The sequence below is a fragment of the Gavia stellata genome, unplaced genomic scaffold (genome assembly GCF_030936135.1).
Source record: "Gavia stellata isolate bGavSte3 unplaced genomic scaffold, bGavSte3.hap2 HAP2_SCAFFOLD_34, whole genome shotgun sequence".
Classification (NCBI taxonomy): Eukaryota; Metazoa; Chordata; class Aves; order Gaviiformes; family Gaviidae; genus Gavia; species Gavia stellata.
Window position 1 is genome coordinate 4,666,984 of NW_026776320.1, and position 23,319 is coordinate 4,690,302.

At 42.6% G+C, this 23,319-nt stretch overlaps 1 protein-coding gene across 3 annotated transcripts; it reads left to right on the forward strand.

Annotated features, from left to right (window-relative positions):
- Positions 1 to 9,103: 9,103 nt before the first annotated feature.
- On the forward strand, positions 9,104 to 21,016 carry LOC132320889 (E3 ubiquitin-protein ligase TRIM36-like). Of its 3 annotated transcripts, none has more exons than XM_059834520.1 (10): positions 9,113 to 9,346; positions 11,176 to 11,185; positions 12,585 to 12,910; positions 14,364 to 14,510; positions 15,604 to 15,699; positions 16,640 to 16,893; positions 17,555 to 17,679; positions 18,234 to 18,527; positions 18,830 to 19,127; positions 20,662 to 21,016. In XM_059834520.1, the coding sequence occupies exons 3-10, from the start codon at positions 12,752 to 12,754 to the stop codon at positions 21,014 to 21,016; spliced, it is 1,728 nt and encodes a 575-aa protein (XP_059690503.1). In that variant the 5' UTR covers positions 9,113 to 9,346; positions 11,176 to 11,185; positions 12,585 to 12,751. The 3 variants fall into 3 exon arrangements, with proteins under 3 accessions (XP_059690504.1, XP_059690503.1, XP_059690502.1); XM_059834519.1 differs by lacking the exon at positions 11,176 to 11,185 and adding an exon at positions 11,131 to 11,148 and having other exon boundaries at positions 9,113 to 9,344; XM_059834521.1 differs by lacking the exon at positions 11,176 to 11,185 and having other exon boundaries at positions 9,104 to 9,330; positions 12,589 to 12,910.
- Positions 21,017 to 23,319: the final 2,303 nt, after the last annotated feature.

Sequence of the window (23,319 nt, forward strand, 5' to 3'; positions counted from 1 at the left end):
TGCAGTGATCTCTTCCCATTGCTGTTCTGAGGTGGAAGACGAGAGAGAGCAGAAGAATTCTACCTTAGTTTTCACTCCTGATTAATTACATTCTGTCCACATGTTGCTTACAAGCCTCTGGGTCATGCTTTTTTTAAACAAACGGTTCAGACACGTCCCACACTAGTGGGAAATGTTCTTCCAGGAACTCTCCTGCCTTTCTTGTGATCTGTGCAATGCTTTTCTCCACAGACTTTCTTCCCAGGGGGAAGCAGGGAAGAAGTTTGACTAGCAACCAAAATTACTCTTCGGGGGTAGAAATCTACCTTTTGTGTAACGTAAATCCTTACATAGTCAGTTTTGCATTTAATGAAATCAAAGCTGACAGCGTGTGATTGCCATTCTCCTTTCAAGAAATCTGCCTGAATGCCTCTGAGGGGTCAAATGCTTTCCAATTAACCCCTGAGCACCAGGGGTTGGGCCCTTCAGCACGAAATAACATTTGCAAAAATACAGTATAAAGCAGGGAGAAATCAGAACTGCAGCTGAACGTTTAGGTTTTATTTGGAAAGAGGAGGGTAAACTAGAATCTGATTGCATGTCATATACCTTTAATGTGACGGTAAGCTAAAACTCTAATTCTGACACCTGGTGTCGTGTAGTTGGTGGCATAATGGTAAGTTTCTTGACTCTTCCAGGCTTTTACTATAGGCTATATAAAAATATATAAAGTGCAATTCTACCTTAAACATCAGACTTACTTTAGAGTCCAAAATCAGAAGTGTTTGCATGTGTGAGTAATTGTACCTGGTATTTAGGCAAAAGCATATGAGTTACTGACATGAGTAATAATATGTGAACTTTTAAAAAAACATCAGGTATTTCTTTTAATACTTGTTTCTATAAGTTAATTTTTGGATCTAGTAGCAGCTTGTTTTTTTTAGTAAGAATGTTAAAAATGCACTGATTAAGTTTTGAGACCCGATTTCTGCCTTAAAGGATGTCTCACCTCAAATTTCTGTTCCTCTCCTTTTAAAAACTGTATCACATAGTAGTTTTGCGTAGAATCATAGAACCACAGAATGGTTTGGTTTGGAAGGGACCTGTAAAGATCATCTAGTCCAATCCCCCTGCCACGGGCAGGGACATCTTTCGCTAGATCAGGTTGCTCAAAGCCCTGTCCAACATAACCTTGAACATTTCCAGGGATGGGACAGCCACAGCGTCTCTGGGCAAGCTGTTCCAGGGTCTCACCACCCTCACCATTAGAAATTTCTTCCTTCTATCTAATCTAAATCTCCCTCTTTCTGTTTAAGCCCTCTTTATATATTGAAAGGCTGCAATGAAGTCTTCCCTGGAGCCTTCTCCAGGCTGAGCAACCCCAACTCTCTCAGCCTTTCTTCACAGGGAAGGTGTTCCAGCACTCTGACCATTTTTGTGGCCCATTTTACATCCCCCAGTCTGTACTGATACTGGGGATTGCCTGGACCCGAGTGCAGGACCTTGCACTTGGTCTTGGCGTATCTCACAGAATCACTAAGGTTGGAAAAGACCTGTAAGATCATCAAGTCCAACCATCAACCAACACCACCGTGCCCACTCATGAGGTTCACATGGGCCTGCTCCTCAGGCCTGTCAAGGTCCCTCTGAATGGCATCCCTTCCCTCTAGCGAATGAACTGCTCAGCTTGGTGTCATCTGCAAACTTGCTGAGGGTGCACTCAATCCCACTGTCTGTGTTGTTAATGAAGATACTAAATAATATTGGTGCCAGCACAGACCCTTGAGGGACCCCACTCGTTACTGGTTTCCACTTGGACATTGAGCTATTGACTATAACTCTTTGGACGTGGCCATCCAGCCAATTCCTTATCCATTGAACAGTCCATACATCAAGCCCATCTCTCTCAAATTTAGAGATAAGAACGTTGTGGAGGATCGTATCAAAGGCCTTACACAAGTCCAGGTATATGACATCTGTAGCTCTTCCCTTGTCCACTCGTGCAGTCACTCCATCACAGAAGGTCACTAGATGAGTCAGGCATGATTTGCCCTTGGTGAACCCATGTTGGCTGTTTCTAATCACCTGCCTGTCTTCCATATGTCTTGACGTATCTTCCAGGAGCATCTGTTAGGTGATCTTACTGAGCATGGAGGTGGACTGCATCTGTTTATAGAAATCTACGTAAAAAAACATTTGGGTACTTGCACTGTTAACTTGTGTTGTGGAAAAATAAGGATATAAAGTGAAGGATGTTTCTTATACATACTTGGTGCTTTCTAATTTGGGGATATGCTTTCTAATTTGGGGATAGTGTTGCATCTTGATGAATGTGTGTGAAGTATGCTTACTAAGTACGTGTATACAGCTGTAGAGCTATGAAACGGGACCTGAAAATCACAATACACTTAAATGAATGTAGGTCATAATGCAAAACCTTTGTGTGCTTTGCTGTCTGAACTGTTGTACTGATCTGACCTGGAGTACACCCCTCCAGTGTCCTCTCTCTTAAGCCCCTGTCCAGTGGCCACTGTCAGAAGAAATTGGCAGAAATGGTAATTGGCAGAAGTTCCATCTGCGACAGAGTGCGCCTGACAGCCCTTTTGGGGCTAGAAAGGCCCGGCAAGAGCAACTTCTTGTCTGGGTCTCACCCGCAAATGTTTCTGCCTTAGTAAGGCTGCGTGGAAGTACATTCCACAGCTTCATTATGCACTTGTGTGAGAAACACTTTGATGACCCAGGCAGCAGCTGTGAAGCAGTGGATATCTTCTGGAACTTCCTGTTGCAGGAGAAATGGCAAATTGTCCCTCGCTAGTTACCATTTAGGTAATTTCTTTTTGTAATAGATGGTTGTCATAGCCTTTCTTTCCTATTATGCCCTCCCCTTCATGTTTCCTCTTGCTGGATGGAAGCCATTCTGTACTGGTGAGCATCCTGCTGCCCCTCTCTCTCCTCTTGCCTTCTGAGACTGACTGAAGGAGCCCTCCATACAGACACTCTGTTGTTGTGAAGGATGACAAAATGCTGGGTTTTCCTTCTTTCCATAGTCCTGAAACCGTATTTGCCTTTTTGGTCAATACCGAGTATTAAGCTGACATTTACCAAGTTTTTTCTGCAGTGTTTTCCACACAATCCTGATGGTGAGTTGTAAACAAGCTGTGCACATACAGGGTTTCCCCACCTGGTGTGTTATTTTGCATTTGTTAATACTGAGTTTCATCTGCTCGTTTACCTGGTCACTTAGTCCTGAGGGCCTCCTGCAGCTCTTCAGTCACTTCTAGACTTGAATGTTCCTGAGTAGCTTCATAGGTAACACAAACGTGATCATTCTTTTGTTGGCTTGCTTTTCCAGATCTTGGAGCAACTTCAGTTGTAGTCAGATGCAGCAAATCTCTTTCTGCTGTTAAAATTTATTGTTTCTTCCACTTTTTTTCCCCTCAGTCATTTATTAAACCATGACTAGCAAGTCAAGCACTGAGAACTTCTACATGTTAGTACACTCTGTTGAGTAGATGAGTCATGTTCTTGTGTGTGTGAGCCCAGTAGTCACATAGACCCAGGAGGCAGGATTCTCTCTGCAGTAGCTGTGACTTCTCCCATTGTATAATCACCATTTGTCTGTTCATCTACCAAACTTAGTATTGGCTTAAAGCTATAGATGATAGGGTTGAACTTTCTCATTTGTTGTTCCCAGACCAAATCTCTTTCCACAGACAAATATATAATTTTTGATTCCTCAGCTTCAGAAACCGGTCTAAATTAAGGGTTTATGTCATGGTTAGCACGCCACAGTTCCACATTTGGATTCTTTATAAGCATCTGGACCAATACCACCAGGCTTTGGCCTTTCATTATTTCATGGAAATACTCATAAACTGAACACTATCTTAGCTATGACGACAGTCTCTCAGACTCATTTATTTTAAAAAGATTAAATTTTACTGGTTTGACAATATAGAAGTAAAAAATTAAAGATTGAGGGTTTTTTTTCTGCTATAGCTTTATCTTACATTACTTTAAGATGTGCTCTGCTATGCAATTACTTATTCTCCTGGACAGAGACTGACGCCACTTTAAACATTTACCTACCTTTTGATATGTCTGTTTGTATCTATCTCATTCTGAGTTTAAAAATTGATTTGGCTTTTGGTGTCACCTGAATACTTAGGATGCATTCATTACAGTACTCTATGGTGCTTAGTCCAGCTTATTAAATAAAAACACACACTGTCAGAGGCACTGACAACACACTGTCAGATTTTTTCCGCTACGATGGAAGTGTCACCTTTCAGAAATACAGTTCAACAGTACTTGCCTATCCAGATACTTATTTTTCCAGAACAAGTTTCTTCCTATGAAACAGCACTTTACAATGTAGACTAAGCTAAGAATGGTGTGGTATTGTGTGGATCTTTGTGCAATATAGCTGTTTGGTGACTACTGTGTGATTTGCAAAGCTTCATGCAGGTGTGAATCATGTAGACACTTTTTAGATGTCTAAAGCTTGAGCAAAAAGGCCTTGTTTAAAAACATTCTGACATTAAAAAGGCAAATTAGGAAAATATGTCAGGAGACAAATTGGCTACTCCATCTAGTGAATTGGCTAAATTACAACGGCCTTTGCAATCTTCCCTATTGGCTTTAGAAACTAACCAGTGGCTGTTGTCAAACATATTACCAAAATGGGAAAAGGTCAATGTGGAAGACCATGAATTTCGTTGTAGATGCACTCGGTGTGGCCCAAGATAACCTGTCTTTGGTTCTCAGTTGTATCCAGGCTCAACTGTGGGCGCAATCAGTGGCCGCTTCAATCATAAGAGAGGGTGAAGAAGGCAATCTCCCCACCGAGATTCGGAAAATAATTTGAGATAGTGCCACTGATTTAGAGAAAAAACTCCAGTCCTGGTGGAATTTGGTAAACTTTACCCACGATCCCATCACAAGTACAGCCACAACTTTTGTATTAACTAGACATAATGCTTCAATATATTCCATCTACCCTGTTATTGCATTAGGATTGAATCACAATGGAACCATACTCTATCCATTTGAGCATAGAGTATGGGCCCAAGAAGCGGGACAGAAATGGCAAACTGTGGATTTGGATTCTTGTATTGTACGAGAACAACAAGGGTTCATCTGTGAAGGTAATGCAATCAGAGGTCAGGATATCTGTTTAGATACTGAACAAAATCATTTTGAGTCATTTTGAAACTCGCCCTGACGAAAACCCGGGATGTGATTTTTCTTACTTGGCTCCAGTCACATCTCACCAGCTCTTGCAATCGAATTATACATTAACTCAGGAACTGTTGCCTGCACCCATTGGAATGAATCTCACTTTAGTGAAACAATTGCTACAACAACCAGGATTTAATCAAAATTTTGAAAAAGGTCAAGGGAAACAGACACAGAACTTTAATAACTGTTCATCACAATGTGGAAGAAATACACTGTGTTTTAGAGAGGGTGGAAAAGGTGCGGAACATAAATGGTGGGACACTCTTTTCGGATGGTCACCTACTGCTACAGGCATCCTAAATAAGTTATGCCACCCCATCGTTATTCTCCTGATACTGATTTTGATCAGTCTTGTTTTCTCAGTAATACTACATATCATAAATTGGAGGATGATGAATCGATTAACTCGTTTGGCATCTATACTTGATGCACATAATCAGCTTAACTGATTAAAATGAACATATTGAAATAATTTTCAAAACTTTCACAGGGGGGAACTTTTGTAAATACTCTGATTTTTTAAAAAAATAATCAAGAATTAATCATATAGAAAGGTTAAATTTGATTAATAAATAAAATAATAAAATACAAATGCATATGTTAGGATTGTTCCGTTAGAAACAATAACCATAGGAACCTCACCAGGGAGTCGCTGTTCCATACTAAGGAACTAACAGTAATGAGATGGAACGATGAAGAACTGAACAGAAAAGTCTGGTTTGAGTCCCGTGACAATGTGACCTGATATGCACCAGTGATGCTGCTTGGAAAATTCCTTACCTTTCCCATCTTGATTCAAATATCAAGAATGCCAATCAATAGATATTAATAGAAGTAACCATTGATTATTTTAAGGATGGATATTGATAGAATAGTATAATCCAGAGAGCGATTAATAAAAATTAAATTTTATATATTCTGTATGAAGGTAACGAGGTATGACTTATCTGTGATTTCATCATAAACTAACTGCTGAACAATGTAGCACTGTGAATAGGCAGGATTTGCTTGTCAAGAGAATGATAAGTTGTAGACCTGGTCAGGAAACCGAGGAAAACTTAAGAAGATTCCAAGAATGGAATTTTGCAACCAACCTGAGCAAAGATGGCGTTCAACAAAAGGACACCATGAGGAAGACTATGGACGACCACCAGAGGACCTTAGACGACCACCTGTGTACCTGAAGGCCCATGCCTCACGAGCTTTTACATATATTAACGAGTTCTCGGAAATCGTATGAATATGTTAATTGTTTCCTGGAAATATGATGAATATGTATACTTTGATTGTGTATAACTTTTGTAGCAGAGAAACTAGGCACGCACACGTGGTGGAGTGATCCCCTGTGCGTCCAGCGCTGCAATAAAGAAGTGCCTGCTCACCTACATGCAGTGTATACATGAGTTTTTATATTACAGATTTGTAACAAACTGGTATTATTTTTCAGCTCACTATGAAAGGGAGGAAAGATTTTTTGCCACAATACTTCCTTGCAGATAAGGATAACCTGAATGAAAATATTTTTATTTGCTCAACATGACCTTTTGTTTTGAATCAGAACAACAATAAGCTCTGTTGCTCAGAAATGGGGCTTCTGGGGCTAGAAGCCAAATTCTCGTACAGATTCCCCTGGGCTGACCCCACCACTGCTGAGTACAACACGTCACCTCTGGGAGGTGGATGCACTTACACATACAGCAACAGCTCTGCAGAAGCTGGGTTTAAGAGCCCTTACTCCCGCCTTCTCTCTACCCCACGCACCTCCCTCCACCACACTGACACAGCCATTGCAACGCCACACAGGGAACCCGAACGGGGAACCGACCTGGTGGAAACAAGAACCTGAAAGAAGCTGCACGTTCTTCCTCAGCATGTCACGTACTTGAGACTGCTTCTGAACATAGGCTCAATTATAGCAAAAACATTTCAACTGACAGAAATTGGGTCCTACCACACCAGCTCAGGTAGGTTCTCGAGACTGTCATCGTGGTGGCTGCCGCAATACAAGATGAACACTCATACATGTCGTTAGCCATTGGATTTTCAGGTGCTTCTCCCAGGATCAATAGCATAAAACTCAAAAATTGTTCCAGAGCAAAGGTGCACATATTTTTTGAGAAGATTACTTTGATCTAAACCATTTACTGAGCTCACTGCAAATGCAATGCTCAGCGCTCCCACTTATTTGAGTCTGTATCCAAACAAATGCTTTTAAAGTACACAGAAAGATAGGGAAAAATATGGGAGAAGCATTTGTTTGAGGTCTACCCTACGTGAAGTCTAATGTGCAGGGAAGATTTTTTTATTTTTTTTTTAAGACCAGCATACCTCTGCTGCTCCTGAGGCAAAGGAGATTGTCAGAAAACAGCTGCCAAAACACAGTGCAATGACCGGAATAGGAACAGGAGGAACTCAAAATGACAGGAAGCAAAATGTGCAAGACAATCTGAAACGGCGGAAGGTGCCCAAGTTAGTAAGTTCCTCAGAAACTTGTTGTCTAGGTGCAGAAAAACTAAAAAAGACCTATCCTGAAAAAGAGAAGAGCCCTGTACCTAGAGCACAATATTCTGTTATTCTGTCTTTAGATACGAATCAAAGGGGTACATTTGTAGAAGATCAAAGAGGAGTACTATCTTGTTCTTGTCTGTTTGCCATTTGCATGAAGGGATACTGGGGTTTGGACACGGAATTTTCCCTGCAAACAAGACCTTGACTGAATTTCTCCGTCCTTCTGGCAGATCCAGGTAGCTGTTTCAGGAGCACAGATGCAGAGGGAGGGGGAAGAGGAAAAGGAGAGGAATGCTTTTTAAGGGTAACCACATCGTAGCTGTCAAGTTTTTAAAAGGTAATGTGCATGGTGACTGCATAAGCTGCCATATGATCCATCCAGCTGTGCCAAATGCGAGGTAATAAGTAAAAATAGTCTCACTCACTCCCCAGATTTGCTCCCAACCTCGACTGTATACATTTTATGACTCATGATGCCCCAAATATGTCTCAATTTCTGATGATTTTTTGGGGCAGGATCTTACAGACACGTTGCTGCGCAAAAGAGTTGCTGCTCGTAAGGTATTTTATAAACCCAGTAGAACAGCATGGGAAAGACCCCAACAGTAGTAGGTGATATATTATGCTTCTGAAAAAGTAGTCTTTTCCTCTTGATGATGTTTGAAAAATCCATATAACACTTCCCTCAGTGAACATAGCCGAAACCAATACTGTCAGAGCAGGAGCGGAGCGCAGTGCCAGATGGCTGTGGGGTCATTAAATTACTGAAGAGCTGCACAGATCCACGGGCGGCTCTGTGTGCAGGAAATAAATAAACAAACAGATAATGTTCCGGACTGGAACTATTAGCCTAACGAAGTCAAGGCAGTTCCAGTGCTTAAATGTGGATTACACGGCGGGAAAGCCTGTTGTTTAACCAGTCTGACACTTAATTTCTTTTTTCTCCCTCCCCCACCCCCCCTTCTTGAAAAGCGAGCGAGCGAGCTGAGTTAAACATATGGATTCCTATTGTTAAGAAGTATGGTTGCTTTCGTTTCACTAGGTCCTTGAGTGGAATTAAGACTACTCCCCTCCTCTCCTTTCCTCCCCTGCAAGGCAGACATGACCTAAAGATGAACCGAGTTTGCCTAGTGGCGGTGTTCATTTCAGTTGAAAGGAATGTTGTCAGTGCTTTCATAAATGTTAATTGAGATTTGTTTGCAGCGTTAACCAGCGGAATGCCTCAAACCAGCTAGAATGTGCGATTCTAGAATAGAACGATTATTCTAGAGAGCTGGGCTTTTGTGACATACAGACATACAGCTGTGCAGTAAGTCTTGCTGGCTCACGTTTTCTGCACTTACACTTGGTTTTCCCTCTTTCTGTCATGAAGGTTACCATTAAGGGTATCGAAAGAGAGCTCATCTGCCCAGCATGCAAGGAATTATTTACCCATCCACTGATCCTTCCTTGCCAGCACAATGTCTGTCACAAATGTGTGAAAGAAATACTCTCTGCATTTGAAGACTCTTTCGCTGATGGAGGCTCTGAATCCTCTAATCAGAGTAGCCCTCAAATTCAAAGCTCTTCTTCTAGCGTGGACAGGATTAGTAGATCAGGTACGTATCGGAATTTTTGCGTGTTTTCCTTATTTTATGTGTTCGACTGACTTGAGCCGAATTGCGTCTGCATTGGTAAAATGTCTTCCCGGTACTCCTGATGCAGTTAAAGAGATGACTTAGGGATAGTGCGAGTCTTGTTCATTCTGTGGCAAGAACAATGGGAATATTTTTAAGGACAGTGCACTCTATTTCATATATAATAGATCAGTCTTTGTGGCGTCCTGTAAATCTCTGTAACCATTGTATTTGTTTATTCCTGTATTTCAGTTACATTGAGATGCAGTAGCATCATGTTCAATAGCGTCGCTGTTGAGGTGTAGATTTCAGCAGTTTTATTGCCTGTCAGTGGTACTGTTGAGGTGGTTCTCTCAGGTTTCGGCCAGCCTAAATTGAGTAGTTCGACTTCCTTCTGAGCCTCTGCAGACTTTGCAAATGATGGTTTTGTCCTACCCAATTCATTACGCTTACAATAAATCATTTTCCATAGATGATGGTTATTGCACGGTTGCAGAATTGGGAGACAGATGACTGTAAGAAGACCGCGCTAACCGCCTCTTCCAGTGTGGTCTGCTCTGGAAGCTTTAAGGAGCACTCCTCATGCTCTTTGTGATGTCACACTAGAAAGATTCTTACAGCTGTTGTGTAATCCACAGATGAGTTGTTCTTTTACACAGATACATCGAAAGTACTTCTTGAAAGAAACCTCATCTTGGCTTTTAGGCTTCCTTCTGACGTAACTGTCCACTTTAAAACCGCAGTCCGCAGTGATCTGGAAGAGTCGCCCACAAGACAAACCCTAAAGCTGTGTCTTGTATTTTGTATGTTACTAACGTTCATCATCCCCTTCCCAGTTTTCAAAGCTCAAATATTTTATTTCACCCACTTCTTTTAAACAACTCTTGAGTTGTTAGTACTGGTACTCTTTCAGGATCAGTTTGATAAGCAAATGCTGTGTTTGCTGTAGCTTGGCAGGTTGAGGCTTGCATCATTTGAGGGAATCCCCAAACGAAATAACTAGTTGTCTTCATTACAGTCCTGTTTTCTGGATATGGGGTGCACAGCCCCACAATCACTGTTTAGCTCTGCATACATTTCAGCTGCTTTCTCAGCTCTCTCTACCTGCAGCGTTATGTGAAGTTTGAATGAAGAGAGCCCACTGGTGACTGCCATCTCCCAAATCCAAGTCTAGTCCCTTTTTTCCTCAGTAAGCATGATGTTCTGTCACGGCATTGTATGCATGGACTGAAGCGGTCACCGGTTTCTGCTGCAGCTGTCCACTACGTGGTTTTACAACGTGGACATCAGGGCACCAGGTTGGGTGCCTAAGGAGTGGTGGGCGCACCGTGGGTGACCTGGCCTCCTTGTGAGAACTGTGGCTTGCCAAGCGTGGGAGTATCAGACAGGCTGTGCGTGGGGACCAGGCCCCCCATGCTGCTTTCAGCAGTGTAAGTAAGGAGGTAATCCTTAATCTTCCGTGGAAAGCTGCCCTCCAGCTTGCTCTCTGTCGGGCAGTAGAAATAGTGATCTAGCATGATGGGGTGCGCAGGCAGTGCTGTGGCACCGTCCACGCTGTGCACAGAGGAGGCAGAGCTCCCTTGGGAACCTGACATTTAGATGCTACTAGATGTCACCCATACTGTTCTGTTAATGCAGTCTAGCTGTTCTGCTCAGAACCTACAGAAAAGCATGAGACCAGCTGAGTTTGAGACTGACATTTATTCATGCTCTGGTTGTGGCTTCTTAGCTGATAGTGATGCATAACTACCATGGGGTACATTTTGAAGATTTTTAAAGGAACTAGTTTCTTACAGGAGTGTTGGTTTGTTTTTTTAAAGAGACTGGAAAGGGCGTGAGAGGTAGGGAGGTTTTGGATTGTTGGGTGAAGCACCCACAGAAGAGTGACACAAGGCAAGTGTCTTTTGGATAGCATCAAAGGACACTTCAAAAAGAAATGAAGCATCAACATTTCTGATGGGAAGATCCTCACTAAATACAGATGGGACCAAATTTCACTTTCTGAAGAAGAACCAGTTTCAACACTAAGAATTCAGCTTGAAGTCATACCTCTATTTACAAATTAGTTATACCAACATGCAGTCATCTCAAGGGGATCTTAAAACCATGCTCCAGCTCGAGAGAATGGTTTTTTATTTCTTTGTAAGGGGAGGCTGAGAGGATACATGTTAAGCCTAAACACTGGCTTAACCTGCTTCAGTAATACATAAAGGACTAATTTTGATAGTTGTGCCCTGTGGGTTCATGAGTGAGACATGGGGATGCACTCTCTGTTTGATAGCCTCAAGAATGTTACCCTGGAAATAGTTTTTGGGTCTGTGTGAGCCATCCCCTGGAAGAGGCTCCAAAGAATCCCTAGGCTTGCGACTTTACTTGAGCCTTGGATCACTTTATTTTGGAGAAGAGGGGAAATTTGTGCATAGCTGTTTCGTAGGAGTGCAGCTTCTCTACTGTCCCCTTTTGAAATGAAAAGAGATAAGCTGTACCCTTGTGTAACCATGCAGATCTGTGGTTCCCCAGTTCAAGGTAGAGGAATCTCTCAGACATAACCGTCTCAGCATCCCCTTTGGTGTGCGGGGCTTACTTAGCAGCCCTCCTTTATCAAGGCCGTTCAGCAAGGGCCAAGTCAGCCTCTACGTATTTTGACTGAATGATTTGGCTGAGATTTCGTACTGGTGATATCTAGTTCTCTTGTTTTCCTCTTTAGATTTGTATGATGCCTCTTGGGGTAAGCCAGGTAAGTTTGACTCGGCCAAAGCAAACTTCAGGGAGCTCCAAGTTGGCTATATTTGTCTGGGAATAACCAGTCTCACTCTGGGAATAGACATCTTACACTTCAGCGTGTTATGAAGCTGTTGCTCTCTATGTGCGCAGCCAGTTAGCCTAAAACCAACTGGTTTCCGGAAGGTTTTGTGTTTAGTCTTTTGAAAGGCTGCGGCTTGAGTGCATGCAAAACTAGACGAAGAAGATAGGATTGGAATAGCTAAATTAACCTTACCATAGAATTAAGTTTTAGAGCAGTAGTTTGTAATGCCCCCTGAACTCAGACATTACACTACCTTGTCATGGCAAATGTATTCTCTTTGGCTTGGCAGAGTGCATATGAATTGGTATTGTACTGGTTTGGATGATGTGCTAGGATAGTTTGAAATTGGTTCATAAATTCCTGTGCTTCTCCCTTTAAAATCTAAACCTCTTCTGTTTACACTCCTCCTAAATCAGGATTTGGTGTCTACACAGGCAGAAAACGTAATTCACTGACTCCTAGATCGAGTCTGTTTCCTTGCCCGGGTTGCCAGCGGGATACTGATCTCGGAGAACGTGGCATCAATGGCTTATTTCGCAACTTTACTTTGGAAACCATTGTGGAAAGATACAGACAGGCAGCCAGGGCAGCCGTTGCTATTATGTGCGATTTCTGCAAACCTCCAGCTCAAGAGTCCACAAAGAGCTGCATGGACTGCAGGGCAAGCTATTGCAACGAATGTTTCAAAATACACCATCCTTGGGGAACTGTGAAAGCCCAACATAAACATGTAGGACCAACCACCAACTTCAGACCCAAGGTAAGTATCCCGTATCTTACAGAATTTGGGTTGCAGCATTTGCATATAGCTTCAGACATATCTGTGCAATGGTAGTTGCTTTTTGGGACCGTTGTTCCTTTTTTGACTATTGCTGTTATTCATTGAGTGAACCATAAGCTTTTGTTCTTGCTGACAGCATGACTGCAGTTTTGAACATGTCTGCCTGCACAGACGATTCTCCTGAAAGTTTCCTTCTCTCCTCGCACCTCCCCCCGAATCCAGCAGTCAGTGACAATGGGATAGCTTATTGCATATTCTGCTGAATGACAGTCTTATGTACCAAGGTGCTAGCGAGACTGGTGTCTTTGGGCTTTTCACCATAGACTAAGATAACATTTGGGGCTTGAGAGTTGGTTTCAGAGATGGTTTGCAATTTTAGCTTAGTGTGTCCATATTTATGCTACTCACTTCTATTTTTGAGCCCTTTCCTGTCCTTTCTTGTATGTGTGTGCGTGTGTTAAAAGATGATGCTTTTAAAGCTTGACTGTTGGCACTGATGTCGTGTTCTCCTCCTTGACATGACACTGAAAAGCTTTCTCAAGAGCTTCTCTTTGATAACATGGAGTAGATGCCCCAAATGTCTTTCAGTGCTCTGGAATGAGGCAAAGCATTTCTTTTTTTTTAAAACACACACGCACACATGTGCACAAGCACACCCACCCACACCCACCCACCCCCTTTTAGACGGTTTTATCTGTTGCTTGAGCTTGGAGTTGAGCAGCACTTTTTTTGCCTCTTCGAGCAGTTACTTCAACGTGTTCAATTTTTGAAAGATTACTTTTAGCAAACACCAGCTTTTTCGCAATGCTGTTTAAGCTGGTACTGGAATTAACGCTCAGCATGAACAACTTGTAATTGGAGTCAGACAGAAAAAATGAAACACTGGAGCCTTTTCTCTTTAAAATGACTGTGACTGGTGGTGTGGCTGCATTTCATCTGTTGCTCCAAGAGCAATGGCTATGTGGCTGATCAGAGTCTAGCTTAAATTTAAATCATTACAGTATTATGTCAACTCCTGCCTTAAGACAGTTCGTAGTTGTTTCAAGAGATGCTGGCATGGACACAGTTAAATTTGACAGCGTGGCTGTGTTATATATTGCATTCACAGCTCTGAACAGGAGTGTAGGGAGCTTGAGGCACGCAAACAACTTCAGGGATTAGCAAAATGGTTGATTGCAGTATGGAGGCTACATGATGTGTACACAGACATCGCTACAGGTTTACTCACTGTGAACCTCGTGAAACTGTGTGTGTTCATCTGCTGGCTTTCACTGGCATAGACAAATATAAAAGGTGGAAGATAAACTGAATATAAAGAATCCACTGATGAAATCAGATGCTGCTGTGGGGTGATTTAGTGTTTTGATGGTTTGTTGGCCACCTCAGTTTTTGGAAGTACACCTGCATTCTCTCTGCTCTCTTTTTTTTTCAGATTGTGATGTGTCCAGAACATGAAATGGAGAGGGTAAACATGTACTGTGAAATCTGCAGAAGGCCTGTTTGTCATCTTTGTAAACTGGGTGGATGTCATGCAAACCATAGAGTAACAACCATGAGAACTGCCTACAAAACCCTTAAGGTAAAAGTAAATATTGTTGGACCTGGCCTTAAGAAGGGGAAAAGTACTGAGCTTCTGGTGTAAGGGCAAACTCCCTGTGGCAGGAAGCCAGGATGTGTGTTTAGAGGACACTGAACCAGTCATGAGGCATGCTGTTGTGCAACATCTGTTAATATCTATATTAGTGTGACATAGCGCACTTCTGAGAAACTGTATTTTCTATGAGGCGTGAAACATAACCTCTTAAAAGTCCTTCCACCTTGTTTTAGCCAACTGTATAGCAGTACTGACCAATGCAAAAGGTTTAAGCAGTTTATACTTTACAATCTAGCTTTTTTCAGGTAAGTGTCCTTGTGGCTTGGATTAGCTGATACTTCAGAAGCACTCCTGAAAAATTTGCATTGGAAGTATCTGTTGGGACCTTGTATGTTTCTGAAGTTGCATAGCTGTTAATTCGCAGTACAACAGGGAAGACTTGCAAACATTGCTTTGTTGTTAAAGAATGATTGCTTCTACCTCCTCTTCTTCCTTTTCTTCCTCTCTTGCTCACAAGAAAAAAAAAAGGGGGGGCGGGGGGGGGGAAGACCAGACCAGCCTGCCTTGTGCTCTTTGGCCTCCTTGCCTGTTTGCAAGGCTTTTCCTGTACAGCTGTTAACTCTTGCAAGTCAGGAAATGCAGAGACACTCCTAAGTTCATGCTTTGAACCACTCATTCTTCTAGCAAATCTTACTACAAATGAGTTAATAACTAACGTGGCTTTTCTGTAAGTTTTAGTAACGTCCTGAAGCCTCATGTTCCTAGCCTAAGAGAAGGTGGCACTTGTGGCTGGGGAAGACTGAGCCAGCTGAGGCTGTTACCTCTTGTCCTTAGAGGCTGTTACCTCTTGTCCTTAGAGGCTGTGCCCCCAGTCCTGCCCACATCAGTGGCCTGATGTCCCTGTGCAGTCATTGCGGGTCACTGAGCAATTCTCCGCAGGGTTGCTGCTCATAACTGGTGGCAGGCTGTTGTCCTTGTACCTAGATAAAGCGAGTGCTAGCTGGATGACCTGCCTGTGCTGGTTGTCGGTTTGGGTGGGATACCCTTCTTCTGCTAGCTCGCTGTTTTGTTTTCACAGGAGAAGCTTTCAAAAGATATTGAGTACCTCATCAGTAAGGAGAGCCAGGTGAAAGCTCACATCACACAGCTGGATCTGCTGCTGAAAGAAACAGAGGTAAGAGTGTCTTCCGTGTTGGCTGGGGATAGCCCTTGCAGGGACACAGCAGAGACTCAAACTGTTTTCACTGAAGTGTTTCAAATCCTTTGGCTTTTTTCAGTTAGCCAGTAAAACAATTTCTGAACAGTTTGTGTTAGTCCTGAATCACAAATGGTAAGACCTAATCCTGACAGTGTTGGAAATATGGGCAACATACAGAGGGAAGTTAAGTTTTGGGTGCTGCTGTAAATTTAATTGAAAGAAAGCTTGTTTGATACCTTAATCAAAGAGAGGTGGGTTAGACTTACAGCTCTTGTGTATTAACGGTGCTTCACAATTTACACTGGCTGTTTGCCGCCTTGAGGATGTTGCAATAAAGTCAGAATGAAGAGTCAAATCTCCCTGCAGAAGAGTCAGAGCTGGGAGCTCACGTACAAGCTGAAAAACACAATGGCAGAAATTGCAGGAGCTCCTGGCCCTGCCTGTATCTTGATAAAGATTGTCTCTGTGCTTTGTAGTTCCTTTTATCCAGGGCACTAGTTAGAGGTGACCCTACAGTTCTGAGGGCATATGTGAGAAGCTGGGCTGGACCCCCATCTCAGTGTGGTTGGGGAAGGTGGAGGAGCACCTAGCTCTTGGGCATGAAGACTTCAGAAACTGACCTGTTTTCACAGTGCTTTTCCATGAGCTGTTTAGACACATGCTATGCGTAACTCAAGACATAATCAGAGGAATACTTTCCTGCTCTTCGTTCTCTGTGTTGATCCAGTAAACGCTCACTAGCTTGGGTGCAGTGCTGATCACATTTTCAGTGCTGATGGGCATAACAAAGCTCATTAGTCTTGTCTGTCAAATGGATGACTAGATTGCTGTGATACCTTGAACAACTTGAGGTATGTTTCTGTAGACAGCCACAGTGCTGTGGAATCTGTCTAAAATGTCTTTTGTTCCCTCCTAGTGCAACAGTGAACGAGCTAAAGAAGAAGCATCTCAGAGCTTTGAGAAATTATCTCATGTCCTAGAAGAGAAGAAGTCCGCAGCTCTTAGGGCAATTGAAACTTCTAAGAATTTAAGGCTGGAAAAATTGCAAACGCAAGCAGAGGAATATCAAGGGCTCCTGGAAAATAATGGCCTTGTAGGATATGCTCAAGAGGTGCTTAAAGAAACTGATCCATCTTGTTTTGTTCAAACAGCAAAACAGCTTCATGACAGGTATCTTCATTATCTTCTGTTTGAAGTACAGATACTGTTCCAGGATGTCTGGTCAGTCATATTCTTTTGACACCTGCTAGCAAAGTACTGAATGCAGTACCTTGTATTGCAAAGGCTCAGAGATGGTCCCAGTACCGTTCAGTAGAAATTGCTACATTACAGTGTGCGTTAAGAAACAGCAGTCAGGAGGGGCTCTGTCCTGTGACAACACGTGGCCTTGTTCAGTAGGACTGCACTGGAAGGGTAGCCCATTCAGCTCACTGACACATTCCTTTGCTCAGAGATTGTATCGGGTATTTGCAAGTTAATCTAACAGGTCTCTTCTGGCTTTAAAGTCTTTGATCTTAATAGCTGTTCTCCATTAGCGCTTCACATCTGTTTTGTTCTTTGAACATAATGCCCCAAATTGTTAAAATGCTCTACCAGCTGAACGATTACCTCTTCATTATCTTTACACTGATACCTTTACACTGCTGTACAAAAGACCTTAAATTTTGCATTTGAATTCTGTCTAGAGAGACAGAAATTTCTGGGAGACATCAGTAAGTACATGAAAACAGCACTTTTTATAAAGCAAAACCTAGCATTTTTAGTTTAAGGAATGCACACATGTGAATTCCCTTTTCTCTGTTCTGCCATCCCTTTGCTTCTGTGCTTTCAGAATCCAAAAAGCTACTGAATCTCTGAAGAGCTTCAGGCCAGCAGCTGAAACTACTTTTGAAGACTTTGTGGTGGACATAGCTAAGCAAGAAGAGATCCTTGGTGACTTGTCCTTCCATTCCAATGGTAAATTGCGAGAGCATCAGGTCTTTCTCAAGTTACGACTTGAAGGGCTTCTCTGGAAAGAGGCAAAACTTATGCAGGGCTGCAGCTGCAGAACTCAGTCTTGTGACTTGCATTGTCCCTTCTGTCTCTGTGATCCACAAGGCATTACCTGGCAGCAATGCTAGCTTCAGCTTTGAAAAAGAAGCTAAGATGCCGTTGCATTCAGTACCAGTTTACATTGGCTTCCAAAACATTGTAGTTAAGTAATACTAGGTCTTCCTAGAAGCTTTTTGTTAACATGACAGAAAAGAATAGGCTTTTAGATGCTTTTTTAGCTGCCAGCAAAAATAAACAATACAACTTTCGAAGTAAAAACAGAAAGTAAGGGATTTATGTAAGTGCATGAATGGAACCATCCTCATCTGTACTCTTTAACGGATTGAGTCAGATTTCTGCCCCCACCCCCACCCCCACCAAGTGCTATAGCCACTCAACAAAGGGCTTGTATGGTTAATTCTAAAACAACAGATATCTAAATTTGAGGGTTTTTTTCTCCTGAATCTCTGGCATTCCAGGTCTAGAAATACCAGAAATCAATGAAGAGCAGAGCAGAATGTACAACAAAGCTCTGATCAGCTGGGAATGCCCTGGGAAGACAGACTCAGCTGATATCTATGTTCTTGAGTATCGTAAGCTTAATAGAGAAGAGGAGAGTGCGACGTGGCAGGAGATCAAAGTTTGCAGCAAGAGCAAAGTAATATCTGATCTTGATGATGACAGCTCCTATGCCTTTAGAGTTCGAGGATATAAAGGGTCCATCTGTAGCCCTTGGAGCCGAGAAGTTATTTTGCGTACGCCTCCAGCTCCAGGTATTGGGTTTTCTTCTGTCCACAAGGTGTTGAATCTGTGTCTGTCGGTGTGAAGAGCTGTAGGTGGTTTCCAGTAGTTCCCAGACTTCTACTCTACTGTTACCGGTTGCGTAAATGTTTAGAAGCACTGTTAACAAACAGGTTAAGTAGGTGGCGTGCTGAGACCGTTTTAGCTTGCATGACGTTCCCTTAGCCTTTAAAAGTGAGAAATTCTGATGCCAGCATGACTTAAAATGTAGTTTATAAGCACAGAAGGCCAAATACTTAACTAAGAGGAAATTTTTTTGGATACTGTTTTTCAGTTTTCAGTTTTCTTTTTGATGACAAATGTGGGTACAACAGCGAACATCTCCTGCTGAACCCAGGAAGAACCTCTGTGGAAAGCAGGGCTGGATTTCCTCTACTGCTGGGATCTGAGCGCATGCAGGTCGGATGCTACACAACCCTGGATTACATCATTGGCGACACCGGGATTGCCAAAGGGAAGCACGTCTGGGCTTTTCGTGTGGAAGCCTATTCATACCTGGTGAAAGTGGGAGTTGTTTCTAGCAACCAGATACAGAAATTGTTCCATAATACCCATGATGTGACCAGCCCAAGGTAAATTGCAGACTCTTGCTCAATACATGTTTTATATAAGGAGATGGCTTTTTAAAAAATAAGTTAAGAGTGAGTCTGGTCGCAATTAGTACACAAGGTGAACCTAACTAGTGGAAAGTAGCTTGAAGGATATGCTGTAAGCAGGTTGTCCTGTTCATCCCCTGCTATTAGCAGAAAGGTGTTGTAATTATCCAGAGTCCTATTTTCATTCTTTTTGGGAAAGAAAGGAGGTTCCTATAGATGTCAAGATGTGCCAGTTAAAGCAAGAAGGTAAAAAAAAAGCATCACTTGCAAGATTGAAGCAATGTTTAATTGTCAATAGTAAGACTCTGCCTTAATTTCCTTAGCATACTAGGTTTGGCAGCCATTCAGAGGTACAATGTTCACTGTGTGTATCTGTGTATCTTTGCTGTAGCTTGCGTCACGGTGGATTCCAAGTCACTGGCTTATCCCAGGCTATACACTTGCATATGGTACTGGAGTGCTACTGTTCCCAAGCCAAAGTACAGTGGACAAACCAATAAAAAGATTTCAGCTCTGAAGTATGGTTGTAGTAAGCCTGGATGTGTCTAGGAACTGCAGGCTGGGAAGCTATCTCCTGAGGACTCTTAACTTTTTCAGGAATGTAAAAAATGTATCAGCTTCCTCCTGTGTAACATACTGAAAGTGTAAGAACGCCTGTGTCTTGAGCTGCTTAAAGCCAGACGGAGGCTTTTTGCAAAGTGAGAAATTAGATCCTGATTTCCTGATTTCTTTTTCCTTATCCACACAAATACCTGGAAAACTTTGGCTGACACAAATCCAATCTCCCCCCAGACATCCCAAAAATGCAAACCTAGCTAGGGATTGTCGGCACAGAAGAATGTGTGCTTCTCCAGTGTGTCTTCATCTGGTGATAGAAGTAGGGGGCAAAAGCATGTAGACTGAACAAATCTGGCCACAAACTTTCCCCAGTAACCAGCTGGGAAACAGGGGTTCATGGAAACCTCCAGGCAGAGCGCTTTAAAAAAAACCAAACCACCAAACCAAAAACTTAAACCACTACTTTTTGTGTTGTGAATTTTAAAGACAATGTAATACAGCAGTGGTGAGGAAAACTCATAGGACAACAGTCATGTTAAATGTATTTACTCGTGTCATTTAACATTATGTAAATGAAGTTAAACATACCTTGTCTGTAATCATTAGTCATAGTCGCTAAATTACTTTTCAAGTTAACTAATTTGCTCTACCTGTAGGTTCATTAATGATTACCTAGCATGAGTACATTTAGATACATCCGCTCCTTAGTAAAGCCTTCTGTGGTCTTGTCCTCGTTAGCGTTTAGCTGTTATTTATTGTCTGAAGTGGCCCAAGTGAGTGTTCTCCACCTACTAAATGCGTCTTCCCTCCTGGCTTAGGTATATTTTTACCCCACAAGGTTTTGCAGGTGACCATGTGGTGTTTCTTGTCTTACAAAAATGTTTTCTCCAGTTCACATCACTGATCCCCCTTCAGAATTTGACAAAAGCAAATGGTTGGTTTTCTGTTCTAGGTACGAGCAAGACAGTGGTCATGACAGTGGGAGTGAAGATGCCTTCTTTGACTCACCACAGCCTTTCACACTGGTCACTTTAGGCATGAAGAAGTTCTTTATCCCCACAACACCTGCTGCCCCCAAGGATCCAGCGAGCAGAATCCTTCCCCTGCCATCGTGCTTGGGCATCTGCCTCGACTGTGACAAAGGCAAGGTGGGGTTCTACGACGCAGGCCGTATGAAATGCCTTTATGAGTGCGAGGTGGACTGCTCTGGCATAATGTACCCAGCATTTGCCTTAATGGGTGGTGCAGCAGTTCATCTTGAGGAACCTGTCACAGCAAAGTACGGGGAGTACCACGACGACATCTAGTGCAGTGATCTCTTCCCATTGCTGTTCTGAGGTGGAAGACGAGAGAGAGCAGAAGAATTCTACCTTAGTTTTCACTCCTGATTAATTACATTCTGTCCACATGTTGCTTACAAGCCTCTGGGTCATGCTTTTTTTAAACAAACGGTTCAGACACGTCCCACACTAGTGGGAAATGTTCTTCCAGGAACTCTCCTGCCTTTCTTGTGATCTGTGCAATGCTTTTCTCCACAGACTTTCTTCCCAGGGGGAAGCAGGGAAGAAGTTTGACTAGCAACCAAAATTACTCTTCGGGGGTAGAAATCTACCTTTTGTGTAACGTAAATCCTTACATAGTCAGTTTTGCATTTAATGAAATCAAAGCTGACAGCGTGTGATTGCCATTCTCCTTTCAAGAAATCTGCCTGAATGCCTCTGAGGGGTCAAATGCTTTCCAATTAACCCCTGAGCACCAGGGGTTGGGCCCTTCAGCACGAAATAACATTTGCAAAAATACAGTATAAAGCAGGGAGAAATCAGAACTGCAGCTGAACGTTTAGGTTTTATTTGGAAAGAGGAGGGTAAACTAGAATCTGATTGCATGTCATATACCTTTAATGTGACGGTAAGCTAAAACTCTAATTCTGACACCTGGTGTCGTGTAGTTGGTGGCATAATGGTAAGTTTCTTGACTCTTCCAGGCTTTTACTATAGGCTATATAAAAATATATAAAGTGCAATTCTACCTTAAACATCAGACTTACTTTAGAGTCCAAAATCAGAAGTGTTTGCATGTGTGAGTAATTGTACCTGGTATTTAGGCAAAAGCATGAGAGTTACTGACATGAGTAATAATATGTGAACTTTTAAAAAAAAATCAGGTATTTCTTTTAATACTTGTTTCTATAAGTTAATTTTTGGATCTAGTAGCAGCTTGGTTTTTTAGTAAGAATGTTAAAAATGCACTGATTAAGTTTTGAGACCCGATTTCTGCCTTAAAGGATGTCTCACCTCAAATTTCTGTTCCTCTCCTTTTAAAAACTGTATCACATAGTAGTTTTGCGTAGAATCATAGAACCACAGAATGGTTTGGTTTGGAAGGGACCTGTAAAGATCATCTAGTCCAATCCCCCTGCCATGGGCAGGGACATCTTTCGCTAGATCAGGTTGCTCAAAGCCCTGTCCAACATAACCTTGAACACTTCCAGGGATGGGACAGCCACAGCTTCTCTGGGCAACCTGTTCCAGGGTCTCACCACCCTCACCATTAGAAATTTCTTCCTTCTATCTAATCTAAATCTCCCTCTTTCTGTTTAAGCCCTCTTTATATATTGAAAGGCTGCAATGAAGTCTTCCCTGGAGCCTTCTCCAGGCTGAGCAACCCCAACCCTCTCAGCCTTTCTTCACAGGGAAGGTGTTCCAGCACTCTGACCATTTTTGTGGCCCATTTTACATCCCCCAGTCTGTACTGATACTGGGGATTGCCTGGACCCGAGTGCAGGACCTTGCACTTGGTCTTGGCGAATCTCACAGAATCACAGAATCACTAAGGTTGGAAAAGACCTGTAAGATCATCAAGTCCAACCATCAACCAACACCACCGTGCCCACTCATGAGGTTCACATGGGCCTGCTCCTCAGGCCTGTCAAGGTCCCTCTGAATGGCATCCCTTCCCTCTAGCGAATGAACTGCTCAGCTTGGTGTCATCTGCAAACTTGCTGAGGGTGCACTCAATCCCACTGTCTGCATTGTTAATGAAGATACTAAATAATATTGGTGCCAGCACAGACCCTTGAGGGACCCCACTCGTTACTGGTTTCCACTTGGACATTGAGCTATTGACTATAACTCTTTGGACGTGGCCATCCAGCCAATTCCTTATCCATTGAACAGTCCATACATCAAGCCCATCTCTCTCAAATTTAGAGATAAGAATGTTGTGGAGGATCGTATCAAAGGCCTTACACAAGTCCAGGTATATGACATCTGTAGCTCTTCCCTTGTCCACTCGTGCAGTCACTCCATCACAGAAGGTCACTAGATGAGTCAGGCATGATTTGCCCTTGGTGAACCCATGTTGGCTGTTTCTAATCACCTGCCTGTCTTCCATATGTCTTGACGTATCTTCCAGGAGCATCTGTTAGGTGATCTTACTGGGCATGGAGGTGGACTGCATCTGTTTATAGAAATCTACGTAAAAAAACATGTGGGTACTTGCACTGTTAACTTGTGTTGTGGAAAAATAAGGCTATAAAGTGAAGGATGTTTCTTATACATACTTGGTGCTTTCTAATTTGGGGATATGCTTTCTAATTTGGGGATGGTGT